Source organism: Boleophthalmus pectinirostris, unplaced genomic scaffold (genome assembly GCF_026225935.1).
Source record: "Boleophthalmus pectinirostris isolate CB_2022bp ecotype Guang Dong unplaced genomic scaffold, ASM2622593v1 HiC_scaffold_12, whole genome shotgun sequence".
Classification (NCBI taxonomy): domain Eukaryota; kingdom Metazoa; phylum Chordata; class Actinopteri; order Gobiiformes; family Gobiidae; genus Boleophthalmus; species Boleophthalmus pectinirostris.
The window spans coordinates 3,760,678-3,776,391 of NW_026571018.1; the positions used below are offsets into that span (position 1 = coordinate 3,760,678).

The window sequence follows — 15,714 nt, forward strand, 5'->3', positions numbered from 1 at the left end:
TTTAGATGGAGTTTTCTGCAGAGGGATTCTGTTTTACTGCTCAGCGCTACTTCCAATATATATTTTTTTTACTTTTCATGTTCACTTTTTACTCACAGTTAGTATTCCAAATTAGGGTTGTAAAAAGTATTGAACATCAGATACCAATCGATACTAAAACTATTAAAACTAGATTTTAAAAAAGTCATATTCATGGGAGAGAAATGAACTTTTCCAAAATAGTTTTAGAATGATTTTGAGCTGAATCAGAACAAGTTTAAGAGCACACAGACCCACAGACCACTGTGGAACCTACCTGGATGACTAACATTACATATATGACCACTTGGTAATAAAGAAATAAAAAATACTACTAATATTTGATGTTAACAGTCACATTCTATTTCCTATTATCATCACGGTATTGGAATTGGTACTGAGTATTGAGTTTATTCGTTAGTATCACAATCAAGTTTGAAATTTTAGTATTGTACATACACTACTGGTCAAAAGTTTTAGAACACTGTAATTTTTCCAGATATTTATCACAATTCAAGTCATGCAAGTTCAATGAAGAGCTTGAAATGGTACAAAGGTAAAAACTGAACAGACAGAGGTTAAAAAAATAAGATAAAAGATACAAAACACAAGTCCAAGCTCTGCTAAAACAACCTCAGGAAAAAAGAACAAAGATAGTAAAGCTTGAAAATATAAAGTGTCCAGCACAGTATCCAGACTTAAACCCAATCGAGCTGGTTTGGGATGAACTGGACAGAAAAGTGAAGCAACCTACAAGTGCCACACATTTATGGAAACTTCTACAACAGACTTGGGAAGAACTTTCTGAACAATATTTGATTTCTATTGTAAAAAGAACAAGTCACGAGTGTGTTCAGCTGTTCTATCTGCCAAAGGTGAACACACACATCAATCAAAAGTTAAGAATACATTTTGGTAGACAGTAAAAAAACTGTAAAAAAATTTAAAAAGTGTGGTGTTGTAAAACTTTTGACCGGTAGTGTATATGTAGTTACTTCCCAACACTGGGAATTACAGAGATATTAAACATAAACTAGGACAAAATCTAGGTTTAAATCTATGATATATCTTCCACTGTAACTCAGATTAAAAAAACTGTGACAGTATTAGAGTTATTTTCAACATAAATGTGAAGAGATCATACGTGGTCTTGGTCTTGTTCTGGTCTGGGCTCTGGTCTTACTCTAGTTCCTGGTCTAGGCTCTTGTCTTGCATCTGGTGTCAGGTCTGGTCTTGGGTCTGGTTCAGCCTGGACTTGGTTTGCTCTGGAATTTTTATAAATGTGTTTGTTCCCTCCTCACCCTCCCGGGAGGATTTGGTGTCTGTATTATTCGAATTCTAAAATGGCGGAGGATGAAGAACAGGACATGGCTGCTGTCTGCGATCACGTGTTAATCGTTTAAAATGCCCATGTTATGCATTTACTGATCTGTGTGATAATGTTGTTTACTCGTCACAAACAGACCTGGGGATGTGTTTCGTTTCATTCACAAAAGTTTGAGGGATCTTTAGTCACTTATTTTCAAGACGCCATATTGTCGATCAACGCCTGTTTTCACCGGCGTGTTCCAACTGCTCTTTATACTTCTAAAGATATTATAATTAGAAAGAGCAAAGAAGCAAAAGTTTCCTAAGTGTGCCCACTTCACTTGTTAGACTATCAGGTCACTACTGGGTTATATTACTTGTTGATTGGACTGGCTGAAGCAGTCGCACGGGCAATGAGGCAGTTATTATTTATTATTATTAATGGTGAGGAAAACGACAGTTTTTCACCTGAGTTACACATGATTCTGGATTGAATGTTCAGTCAAGCTGAGCTAAACTGTCCCGTGTCTGTAATTTTCAGATAACTGGAGACCGTTGTTGATTCTAAAGACTCAAGGCCACAGTAAAGTCACTCCTGCGAAGATTTTACCAGGTTCTCAAAATGAAAAACAGCTTAAAGGTTGTATAGAGGATTTTCCAAGGAACGAGAAATCCAGCGACTGTTTGTCCTTTTTCAAATGCTGCGCATGTGTGAAACCACCCCCCCTCCCCTACAGCTCCTACGTAGAAACGCCTCCTCCCTCCTCCTCCTTACGCCAGAAACAGGTTTGTTTACAGCCGGTGCTGCACATGACTTGTAAACAACTAACTACAGTGTTGGTTAGGCAAGACGGAGAAGTGAGGAGCGGGGGGAGGGGGGGCGCGGACATTTCGTGCGCGGACGAGAAGTGAGGAGCAGGGAGAAGAGCGGAGCAGGGAGAGAGGAGAGAGGAGAGAGGAGAGGAGAGAGAGAGAGGAGAGGAGAGGGGAGCGGTGCGCGGAGATTCCGTGCGAATGAACTAGCTACAACACGCAGCAGCAAGCGGACTCTTTCTTTGCCTTGAAAATTACGTTTTCAGACATAGGATATCGCTTTCGTGTCCTGAAAAACGTTTGTGTAGCTCTTGGAAATAAAGTATGTTTTCATAATAAGCAGAAGTGACCTGTCCAGGAGTAATTTGTGGACCAGTGGTTCAGTCTTTAGACCCTGCGTCTGCTTCAGTCGCGCCATCGCTGGAATGAATCTTCAAGAATCACCTTAGTTTGGCTTCGCTTTTCCTTGCTTTTCCCCTTGTCTTCTTCTTTCAGCGACCTCAAAAATGGACTTTCTTTTGCGGCGAACTGCTCCTGGATTCTTGTCGCCATTGCAACAAACAAACTTTGTGCGAACTGCGAGGAAGATATAGGTAAAAAAAAAGCCGCTAAGAACTGTTGCGTTGGTGGAGTAAACAGCGTCTGTGCGTCTTGCGTCTGTGGACTGCGTGACAGTCGTACGTAAACCACGTACCGGCGGCGCAGGCAAGTCAGTTACGATAGAAACGTAGGGAGATTGATTGACAGCCTGTCAGCTAACAGATAACGAGGCAGTGTCGTTATCTATTGGCAAATGTTTAGCCCCACCACGTCCAGAGTTGATGAATTTTTATTCTCTTTTTTTTGGTCATCATAATTACAAGGCTACTGCACCTCTATAATGCTATCATTGACAATTTGAAACAAAAAAAAATCCTCCATACAACCTTTAATGCTCTTTCAAAAATCTTCTTATTCTGTCTCTGTCCTGTCTCTCTCACTACTGTTTTTGTTTCATTATACACAAACCTTATAGTGCTATATGTTTAACACCACATTTATTTGTAATAACAAGACCAGGCAGGGCTGTAGAATATTTTTTATTTATTTCTCTTTCTCATGGAGAGTGGAGCCCAAAGCCGTGCCCAGGCACGACGTATGTCCCTGCACTGCACTCCGTAGATGATGGGGTTCACCGCTCCGGGCCCTGTGAAAAGAACGATGGAGACCAGTTTCCTCTGCTCCGTGTACTCAGGGAAACGGTGCAGAGTAATGACCATGATTCCGCTGAGCAGCAGCAGCAGGTACACCAGCAGGTGGGTGGAGCAGGTCTGGAGGGCGCGGCGGTTCAGACTGGAGCTGTGTCCGCGCAGACACACCAGAGTGATCTTGACGTAGGTCAGGAGGATGGAGCCGATGGAGGCGCTCAGCAGGAGGGCCGTGTAGAGCAGCCCGTACACGTTGTTGATCAGGGTACTCTCACACGACAGCTTAAACAGAGACGCATTATCACAGTACGGGTTTGTGACCAGTGAGCGACAGCGCGACAGACGCAGTGACAGACCAATCAGAATCCCCACCATGACAAAGGCCACGCCCCACGCAGACGCTATCAGCTTCACTATCATGCGCCCACTCATGATGGTGGAGTAGTGCAGCGGGTTACAGATCGCCACGTAACGGTCAAACGCCATGATCATCAGAACCGTGTGTGAGGTCGTCCCAAATATCTGGGCTACAAAGGCCTGTGTGGCACAGGCGCTGTACGAGATGAGACGTTCTTCGGGCGCTCGCAGGAGGTCGGACAGTAAACGTGGGAGAATGTCTGTGCCCCCGATGATGTCGTTGAGGCAGAGGTTACACAGCAGCAGGTACATGGGCTGGTGCAGGCTCCTGTCCCTCAGGATCACCACACAGTTCCCCAGGTTCACCAGCATCATGAGGACATACGACAGCAGAGAGCCGTAGAAGACAGGCAGGACAGAGGAGTCAGACAGGGACAGGCCCTGTAACTGCAGCAGAGAGCCGCTCACATTCTCCATTCACCTGGGGAGATATGCACATGTGTCATGTGTAAGCTTGTGCATGTGCACATGTGTGTGTGTGTGTGTGTGTAACTATAGAAGCTCATGTCGCTGCTGTAAATCTTGTTCTCAAGAAGCTTGGAGTTGATCCTTATAACTTTAATAGTTAACACCCAATCTCAGACCTGACACTTACAGTAAAATCCTTGAGAAGGTAGCTGTATATACTGAGACAGTATTGGTTAGAGTTTCAAATGATCTCTTAGTTTCTGCCGATGGCGGTCTACTGTCCATCCTTGTAGATTTTTGACATGGCCTCAAATAAAATCCTACGTACCCAATTAGTTGACACTGGACATTGGTAGCAGAGTATCCACGGGGTCTCAAAAGTCTTAAAAAGGTCTTAAATTTCATGTTCCTAAATTAAGGCCTTAAAAAGTCTTAAATTATAAAACCAAGTCTTATTTTTTTCACAAAGGTCTTAAATTTCACGAATCCACTCGGGTGTCCCAGCACAACTTTAGTAAACTACAAAGCCGCACCACCTGTAGAACACACAAACACACACGGAGCAGACGGCCACCATGCGTACGGTTTATTTGTGAAAAAAGTTTGAAAATAGACCATAACATTTTAATTTAACGGCAGTGCGCCTTATAATCCAAAGCGCCGAATAGCCCGGAAAATATGGTACTAAACCGGGAGCAGTGCAATGTAAAACGGAGGGAGTATGCACAAATAATACTTTGTTTACTCATTGCCACCGGTGCCAGAAACCAATCAGTTGAGTGGAGGAAGACGTTGGATGGATCATGGGGAAGTGTAGGTCTCATAGACTCTAGATGTAGTACTGTAGTTAGCTGGTCATGATTAGAATTGTATCTGGTGTTTTTCGCCCACATAATGGGTGCAATGTTGGTCTTAATTTTCATGTAAGTGATCTTAAAAAGGTCTTCAAAAAGTCTTAAATATGGGCTAGTCAAACCTGGGGATATCCTGGGTAGGGATACAGAAGTTTTACTCAAAGGCTCCACATCTACTCATCAATAATCAGCTTTCATTTTCATCTTTTAACATTTTACCATTTTTCCAGTTACAGTTATTTTCTCTACTGTTTTCTTTATTTTGTAGTTTGAAGTGTACTATGACGCCTGAAATAAAATGTATTATTAGTATTTTTACGTAACGCACACGTACATGAGGATTAAAGTACGAGAGCTGTTTAGATTTATTCTGTTCTGACTCTGAGCAAACATGAAGGCCTTGGATCATGTGAGTGTTCAGGTCCTAGATGAGGAGCTGGAGTTTTGGTTCGAACTGTGAAAAGAAAATCATAAATCGTCTCTGTTGCTCTAAGAGTCGCCTGATTATTTTAAAATTTCACAAATAAAATGCACCAAACTGAAGGAAATAGTTCATAGCTTCTTCAAAGTTTCAAAGAACAGACACAGCCTCCACTTCGCAACATAACAGTTTTTAGTCGTGTTTGGTCAAGGATTAAACCAGGACTAAACTAGAATTAAACCAGGACTGAACCAGGACTAAACCAGGTCTAAACCAAAGCTAAACCATGACTAAACAAGGACTGACCCAGGACTAAACCAGGGATAAAACAAGGACTTAAACCAGGTCTACAATAGGACTAAAGCAGGTCTAAACTAAACTCAGGTCTACACCAGAACTGAACCAGGTCTAAAATATTGTACATACACTTAATTTAAAAGTAAAAACAAAAAGAAACTCAGTAAAAACAACAGGAAACATATATAAAAACAGGACTAAACCAGGACTATATCAGGACTCGAACCAGGACTAAACCATGTCTGAACTTGGGGTAAAAAAGGACTCAAATCTGGACTAAACTTGGTCTGAAGTTGGACTAAACCAGGACTAAACCAGGTCAGAAGCATGATTAAACAGAACAAAGTATTTTTCAAAGCAAACTACATTTTCAATAAGACCTTACATGATCCTTGGTCCGATCTTTAGTCCGGATTAAGTCTTGGTGAAGTCCTGGACTCTGGTTTGGTCTGGGTTTTTATAAGCCTCCATCATCACCTCTCCCTCCTCGCAGCGCTCATTTTGTCGACAAATACATTGCGTCATATTTTCGAAAATGTAATATTCATAGTCTGTCTCCCTCTGCCCAACACTCTCTTACACATGATGATGTCATCAGGTGGTGCTCCTCTGGGTTTTTAAAGTCTTGTTCAATCTATGGTACAAATTGCTCTGTTTTCTGATCTATGTTGTTTCCTCACGCAGAGAGACCTGGAGTTGTGTTTTTATTTATCTGCAGCCTCAAAGCTCAAAATGCTCTTTTCCATCTTGTGACGTCATGAAGTTTAGATTTCAAAATATGCAGGGTTTGTGTGTTAAAATAAACCTATTATACAAAATGTATTTTTTTAGAGCTTTTAACCATGTTATACTTTACCCTCACAATTCACACACCATGTCATGTGTATGTTAGAGGGATCTTTAGGCGCTTATTTTCAATACGCCATATCGTTGGTCAACTCGTGTTTTCACTGACATATGCAACTGCTATGTACTTAAATTTTTCTCCAATTTTATTTTCTTAATGAGTGATACATGTAGATTCAACAGTGTGGTATAATAATTTTGTTACTAATGAAAAAAAAAATCTGCTGCTTTCTAGTGTGATCTGAAGTTCATCAGAGATGCCAACTCTTTGTTGTGTTGCGCAGTCAGTGGACTTTACTCTTTTAAGTTGTTTTAGAAGAATATTTAAATTTAAAAAGTGCAGATTATAAGATAATGGTCCATGGGTGTCAGAGACAATAGTATAATAGGTCATTTTTAAACATGTGTGAATGAAACAAAACACAACTCCAGGTCTGTTCGTGTGAGGAAATAACATTATTAGCCTGATTCATCAGTCGGTTTCACTTCATGGAAACCATCTGACCTCGCAGCATTCGACTTGATGCTAGACAGGTACTTTTTTAAATTTAACCAATCACTGCTATTTGGTGTGACGTATGTAATGCACCAAATCCCGTAGGAAGAAGGGCAGAAGTCTTTCACCTTGATAAAATTCACCAAACATTCTCTTTGTTCCGGCTTTAAATCCTCGATCTCGTCTTCATCTACATTCATCTCGACGCTTTGTTTACTGTTGTGCTGTTCTACATAAGGGACCCAGACAGACGCGACGAGTTTGATGTCATGGCTTCACAGTTCTTCGCTGATTGGCTGGTGTGCGGTCTACAACTTCCGGGGTTCTTGCAAACCATCTAGTGTATTCTGATTCCTGACCTAGTCGCTAGAGAGAAATTAATTTGAGTGGAGGCACGAGGTGGCACCAGCCTGACTAAAACGTTTTAACATGAATCGTATAACATAGGTCGTTAAACAGACCAGAGTGTTGTTCACATGTACCTTGACATGTTTCAGAAGTCTTCTGCATCCTTGTTCAGAAGGGTTGTGTGAAATGACTTGGCCCAGGGAAGCAGCTAAATGAACTGGAGGGGGCTGAGCACTGAACCCTGTGGGACACCTCGGTGGACGAGAGATGAACAAGAGCCACTGAGGGAAATAAACGAATGTCTCTAGTAAAAATTTGCCAGCAGAGGGCAACAGAGGGCAGTATCAAGAGAGGCAGATAAGTCCAGTAGGAGGAATGTATGATTAAACTTGTTACAAGTTGTTGCCGTATCATTCGATCATTCTGGATTTGCCAAGCAGACATTAATATAAAGTTATATTACGTTACCAAAACATAAAATATATTCAGTTACAGCAAAATACCAAATAATAAAATAACTAAAAACTATGTGGTGACATATTTTAGGTGTACCACAGTTAAATACAGTAACTACATGGAAGCAAACAGGTGATGCTACCAAGTCAAGCTAAATTACAAATCCACTCATGGTAACACTTGTTGCTGAACAAATGCAAAGTAAATACATAGCAACTTCAGGAACACATTTAGGGAAAGTTGACCGATATATTTAATTGGGAAACAGCGTGTAATGGACAGACATGACAGAAGAATGTAAACACAGGACACTATAGCTGAGGGATTGCTCTCTCTTTTGTCCCTCGGTGTTAGAAACAGCTGAAAGATCAAATAAACACAGGTTTCTGAGCTCAGTCTGTCTCACGTCTCAAACACTCACTGTGTTTATACATAAGCCCGGAAAACCTCATAACTGACTCAGTCCAATTAAACCAATTTATCAAAATGCAAATAACTCAGGAACTATGACAGTTTTGTTACATTTTGAATCCGCCAGATCACAATGACACATCTTTAGAGGCCAATATGTACTCGGATACCAGTTGCATGTAACCGCACAGTCCGATTTACATCAGGTACAGACTAGGAAAGATGTTCAATCACATGGGGTAAGAGACATGTTCAGTTGAGCTGAGCTAAACTGTCCCTATTGTCTGTGATTTTGGTTGTGTTCTTTGGTTTGTTGATTCTAAAGACTCGAAGCTACAGTGAAGTCACTCCTGCTCAGATTTGCAAGTTCATAAAATGAAAAACAGCTCAATGTGCTCTCAAAAATCTGTCTCTCCTAATGTTTTTTCTTCCTGTTTCTTTACACACAAACATTATATTACTGTATATTTAAGGTTTATTTTATTTTTTAACAAAACCAGAACACAGGGCTGTAGAATATTTATTTATTTCTCTTTCCCTTGGTAAGTGGGACCCAGAGTCGTGCCCAAGCACATCGTATGTCTCTACACTGTACTCCATAGATGATGGGGTTCACCAACCCAGGGCCCGTGAACAGTACGATAGCGACCAGATTTCTCTGCTGCGTGTACTGAGGGAAACGGTGCAGAATAACGAGAAGGGCCCCGCTGAGCAGCAGCAGCAGGTACACCAGCAGGTGGGTGGAGCAGGTCTGGAGGGCGCGGCGGTTCAGACTGGAGCTGTGTCCGCGCAGACACACCAGAGTGATCTTGACGTAGGTCAGGAGGATGGAGCCGATGGAGGCGCTCAGCAGGAGGGCCGTGTAGAGCAGCCCGTACACGTTGTTGATCAGGGTACTCTCACACGACAGCTTAAACAGAGACGCATTATCACAAAATGGGTTTGCAATCAGTGAGCGACAGCGCGACAGACGCAGTGACAGACCAATCAGAATCCCCACCATGACAAAGGCCACGCCCCACGCAGACGCTATCAGCTTCACTATCATGCGCCCACTCATGATGGTGGAGTAGTGCAGCGGGTTACAGATCGCCACGTAACGGTCAAACGCCATGATCATCAGAACCGTGTGAGGTGGTGCCAAAGACCTGAGCGATGAAGGCCTGAGTGGCACAGGCGCTGTAGGAGATGAGACGTTCTTCGGGCGCTCGCAGGAGGTCGGACAGTAAACGTGGGAGAATGTCTGTGCCCCCGATGATGTCGTTGAGGCAGAGGTTACACAGCAGCAGGTACATGGGCTGGTGCAGGCTCCTGTCCCTGAGGATCACCACACAGTTCCCCAAGTTCACCAGCATCATGAGGACATACAACAGCAGGAAGCAGCAGAAGACAGGCAGGACAGAGGAGTCAGACAGGGACAGGCCTTCGATCTGCAGCAGAGAGCCGCTCACGTTCTCCATTCACCTGGGGAAATATGCGCATAGAAAACTTAGATGTGGGGTCATGTGCATGGGTGTGTATGTTAACTGCAGAAGCTCATGTCACTGCTGTAACTCCTGTTCTCAGGAAGCCCAGTGCTGATCCTAATAACTTAGTTATCACTCCATCCAAATACCATTTATAGCAAAACTCCTTGCAGGCCACACACATATTAATGACAGAATCTTGTTTAAAATTAGAAACTATCTCTTATGTGCTCGCAGTGGTGGTCCACTGTCCATCCTTGTATTATTAGTATTTATATATCTGTATAGTAGTATTATTGTATTAGTGTTATTATCTTTGACACGGCCTCACATAAAATCTTACTCACATGGTTCACATCCTGCCTTCCAGATCATACAGAGTTTTTGTTCAATATGTAATTTGTGTATTTTTGAGAAAATTCCATTCCAAACCCTCTTCCCTCAGCTGGGGTGTCCCCCAGGGCTCTGTACTTGGCCCCGTATTGTTTCTGGTCTACCTACTTCCACATGTTAAATTTTCAGCAATCAATTTCCACTGTTACACAGATATTCCAACCAAACCCAGTTCAACTTTTCATCCTGACTTGACTCCTACTCACTCACAAAGCTCTACATGCCCTTGCTTCAGTTTACCTCTGTGACCTCCTCAGACCCTGCACCCCTTCTCGACAGCTTCGCTCCTCTTTCCAGGATGTTTTCCATGCTCCAACTGCACGCTTAGCCGCCATGAACCAAAGAGCTTTCATTTACACTGCTCCTCGACTCTAGAATTTCCTTCCACTCAACATTCGAACATTCGAATCCCTGATCAAAAACAACTCGTTCAGACAAATTTTCATTTGCAAATGTATCTTCATCTTTTAACATTTTCCACGCTTTAGTTACTTACTCTACCTTTTTATTTATTTTGTATTTTAAAGTGTACCGTGACCTAGTGACGACAAGTTTGCCAAATAAAAGTGCACATCCAATGCAGAGGCTGATCAATATCACAGCAAAACCAGTAAGATAATGTAACTCCAGTTCAGAAAAAAGGTTTAAAAATCAGACACTCTTTCTTCACTTTCTTTTCTTCACAGTTTTCTGTAAAGTGCCAGTGGAAGTTGGCTTTAAGAAGAGGTTTTCAAGCAGTTGGTCTTGTCTCGTCTCGGGATCCTGTGGTCTCAAACTGGTCTTGGTCTCGATTAGTGCGGTCTTGAGCTGTTTAGATCTATTGTGTCAAAATTACTCCAGTCCTTCATTTGAGCATATTTCACATAAACCTTGGGTCTGAACTGGGAAAAAAAATCACAAATCATTTCTGTTACTCTAATACCCATCCAATTGTTTTAAAATTTCAAGATAAGATGCACCAAAATGCAAAAAATTCAGAGCTTGTTCAAAGTTTGTTGGAGCTCAGATCTCCAACACAACACAACCCACACGGAACAGACACAACCTCCACTTTACAATCAAAACTACTACAGTTCTGTTTGGCCAGGGACTAAACCAGGACTAAACCAGGACTAAATCAGGACTAAACAAGGACTAATATCAGGACTAAAACCAGGATTAAACCAGGACTGAACCAGAACTAAACAAGGACTAATACCAGGAATAAAATCAGGACACAACCAGGATTAAATAGGACAAAAACCAGGATTAAGCCAGGACTCAACCAGAACTAAACCTGGGACTAAACAAGAACTGAACCAAGACTAAACCAGGACTAAAACCGGGTCTAAACCAAAGCTAAACCAGGACTAAACAAGGACTGAACCAGGACTAAACCTGGGACTAAACAGGAACTGAACCAAGACTAAACCAGGTCTAAACCAGAACTAAAACCAGGTTTACACTAGGACTAAAAAGCAGGTCTAAACTTAAATCAGGCCTACACCAGAACTGAACCAGGTCTAAATAACAGCAACATGCCTCAAATATCGTACAGAAACTTAATTTAAAAATAAAAACAACAAGAAACATATATAAAAAAACAGAACTAAACCAGGACTATATCAGGAGGACTCGAATTAGGATTAAACCAGGTCAGAAATTGGAGTAAAAAACTCGAACCACGATTAAACAGACCAGAGTATTTTTCAAAACAAATTACATTTTCAATAAGACCTTACATGATCCTTGGTCTGATCTTTAGTCCGGATTAAGTCTCGGTGAAGTCCTGGACTCTGGTTTGGTCTGGGTTTTTATAAGCCTCCATCATCACCTCTCCCTCCTCGCAGCGCTCATTTTGTCGACAAATACATTGCGTCATATTTTTGAAAATGTAATATTCATAGTCTGTCTCCCTTTGCACAACACTCTCTTACACCTGGTGATGTCATCAGGTGGTGATCCAGAAGTGCTCCTCTGGTGGACACACCTACAGCCATCCTATTCTGATCATTAAATCATCAAATTGGTGCAAACTGGTATAAACAGCTGTAATGGAAGTAAACAATAATAATTTACTTCTATGGCCCATGTTATGCTTTTCTGATCTGTGTTATGTTTTTTCATCACAAACAGACATGAAGTTCTGTTTTGTTTCTTTCGCACATGTTAAAGACAGAAACCCGACGTATTTAAGCTGAAGTTGTTCTCTCTCTGTTCCACCTTGTGAACTGGTAATACAGGAAGCGCTCCACTGGGTTTTTAAACTCCATACACCTTCACCAGAATCATTTGGATCATTTCAGCCCTGGAATTGCCAATCTCTGCTCAACTAAAGGTATAATGTAGTTCTTGCCTCATACCCACAGAATGTATTATAATGGAGTAAGAAAAGCTTTCAGAAATATTTGTGTGCATAGGATAGAAATTGGTGCAAATTTGGGAAATCCGTACATATTTTCTGTAGTTGAGCATAAATAAAAATTTCGTAAACTCTCTAATGAGTCCAGTCGTACATAAAATGTGTTGTGTGTGTTTTATCCATCAGAATATGAACTGAAAAGTTACAACATCAAGAATTACAATCACGAAATGAAAATTTACGATTACGCTTTCTTCAGTACGAATACGAAGTCACAAACGCGACTCGACTGTCAAAAATACGTCATCACTTCACAGCCATTATTTACTGAGCAGAAGACTGAACCAGGATTGAAGAAGGACTAAACTGAGACTAACCTAGGACTGATCCCAGAACTAAAACAGGACAAAACCAGGACTAAACCAGATCTGAACCAGAACTCACTGTTGGAGTGAGCCTGGAGGTGCGCCCACGTAGACTGTCGGGTGACTGTGGGCGAAAGGACCGGCATAAACAGCTATTGCCCGATTGCGCTTTACGGACACCCTGCTCCACAGGCTCAGGGTTCTCTCTCTCTTAAGTCGAAGATTAGACCTGGTTTAGTCCTGGTTTCATCCTGACTCGCCCGTGTCACTAGCTGCCCACAATTTCGGAACGTTAAAACCCGCCTGTTTCAGCAGCTATTTTCGAGTACCCGTCGGGTTAATATTATTTTGCTATTTTCCTTCTAAATTAAGATGTGAACTTTAATACCAGACAAATCAGGTGCTTTCCTTCCACGAGGTCACTCCTGCTTAGTGCGACCAGACATCCCTTTTTACCTGGGACAGTCCCAGTTTTGAGCCCTGTGTCCCCTGTCCCAGCAGATTTGTCCCAGTTTTATACAAGAAATGTCTCATGTGTCCCTATTTTTGACCTATTTGATTTCTGCCAACAGTAAAGAGAGGTCATTTGTTTCAGTAAAATACAGAAAAGCTGCTTAAAAATGACCAAAACACAAAGAAAATGTGACTATACTGACTCATATGTTCGTTATGAATGGGCTGAGTGCAACAGTTTTCCTTAATCACGCACTCGTTTCACAGTTTTATTATGACCAACCACCACAAACCAGAGACGTCCAAGTTTTGATTTTGAAGATCTGGTCACCCTTCTCCCGCGAGTGTTAACAGCAGGTTTGACCGACAGCTTTGTGAAGCACTCGTCCCCTGCCAAATGAGTGGTGTGGGTTGGAAGAGACGTTACCTTGAAAACCCAAGGCCAGCAGTGACTCTTTGGTCGCTATGATTTGGAATTCCAAATATGGAACTGGGCTCCAAATTTGCCCCAATCACTTCTACTCTTGATGAGCTTTATATGGAGCCAAACGCTGTGGGTAACATCTCGCTCACTTAGTCCACTTCAATAGCCCCTTAAGAAAAAATATGCGACAAACTGTTTGGATCAAGATATAAACCGAGATAGCGGCTGCATTCCCCCAGTGCCGGTTAGTCAGTATGCAGGACTTTATTAGGAACCTTTGACAAGCACTTGTTTCTATGGATGTAACAATAACCAAAATATTGTGATATCGAATTGTCAGAAATCTCACAGTAATATCGTGGGCATCACAATATATCGAATTACAGAGCGTAGAGCTGTGAAGAGCTGTGAAGTCATGACGTCAAACTCAAGTGTCTGTCTGGGTCCCTTTTGTGGAACAGCACAACAGTAAACAAAGCGTTGAGATGGATGTAGACGAAGACAGACGTTTTGTGTTGGCAACGATTCCCGAGATCGAGGATTTAAACCTGGAACAAAGAGAATGTTTGGTGAATTTTATCAAGTGGAAAAACGTTATTGTCCTTCTTCCTATGGGATTTGGGAAAAGCTTAACCAGTGCGGCGCATTACATTTGACATGACCAAATAGCAGCAATTGGTTAAATAAAAAAAGTACCCACCTACTGTCGAGCGAATGAATTCTAACACTGCGAGGTCAGATGGTTTCCTCAAAGTGAAACCGGCTGAAGAATCAGGTTAGTGTTGTGGAGCAGCAATAGCTTGATAGATTGGTCCATTGGCTCCGTCCTTTACGTGCTGGTTTCAGACGGGGATGAGTGAGACCAGTACACAATGGACTGGGTCTGAGCGGTGCCGTTGTCTGTGTGCTGTTTTCATGCAGGGATAGTGAGAATGTGCTGTGGACTGCAGGTCTGGACGGGCTGCTCCAGGCCGAGGCTCCTAACATCACTCCCCGCTCCAGCTCCTCTGAGTCCGACCTGAACCAGAGCTGCTCCCGCTGGGTCAGGACTCTGGTTTGGATTTAGTTCGACTGTAGCATTTCTCACACGAGGTTAAATGCAGCTCATTACCTCCGCCAAGGAGGTTATGTTTTTGCCGGCATTTGTCTGTTTGTCTGTTTGTTTGTTTGTCTGTTTGTTTGTTTGTCTGTTAGCAACATAACTCAAAAAGTTATGGATCGATTTTGATGAAATTTTCAGAATTTGTTGGAAATGTGAAAAGGAAGAAATGATTTCATTTTGGGGGTGATCCGGAAGAAATCCTGGATTCTGGATCACTTTGAAATTTTAGTTAACATTGTGGTAAATGGGGCCAAAAATGTTGTTTCTCAATATCTCGGTTAATTATTGACCAAACCCCATGAAATTTGACTCAGGGATGGACAATGGGATCCTCTTTCATATTCCAAATTGAAAGATACGAGACAAATATTAATGGAAAACACAATATGAGGGGGACTGTAGTCCTTGGCGGAGGTCTGCGCTCTCTGAGTGCTTTTCTAGTTTTATAAATTGAACCAACTGAATCGGGCCTATTCAGTTTAGATTGTCTGTGGTGTCTTTTTCTTTTTCACATTTGAGTCTGTATCACTCAACAATTCAGAGATGGGGACCCCGAATATTGACGGGTCTTTCATACTGACGGCAGCTCCGCTTGTCTCGTCTGTCAGCTTCAACCGGGATCAGATACAACTGAACCTTGTGTCTTTATCTCTTTGCTGATCACAGCTCTGTGCGCAACACTTTTCCACCATGTGTCTTAATGCGAAAATCAAAAGAATGACTCGAAAATGTACTAACTTTACAGTGGCGGTCTATTGGCACTCTGGACGTCACATGCAGGGTCTCTATAAGCACTTTTCAATCTTAACTCTATGGTTTATGACAGAACCAAAAGGAACAATTATCATATTATATACTTTTGTTAACCTCCACCAAATATCGCAATAAAT

At 42.0% G+C, this 15,714-nt stretch overlaps 1 protein-coding gene and 1 pseudogene across 1 annotated transcript; both read right to left on the minus strand.

Annotated features, from left to right (window-relative positions):
- Nucleotides 1-3,218: 3,218 nt before the first annotated feature.
- LOC110159849 (putative gustatory receptor clone PTE03) lies at nucleotides 3,219-4,160 on the minus strand. Its single transcript, XM_020924453.2, has one exon. It carries the CDS (start codon nucleotides 4,158-4,160, stop codon nucleotides 3,219-3,221), a length of 942 nt encoding a protein of 313 aa, XP_020780112.2.
- Nucleotides 4,161-8,800: 4,640 nt separating this feature from the next.
- LOC129407486 (putative gustatory receptor clone PTE03) lies at nucleotides 8,801-9,740 on the minus strand (annotated as a pseudogene).
- Between the last annotated feature and the right edge of the window lie 5,974 nt (nucleotides 9,741-15,714).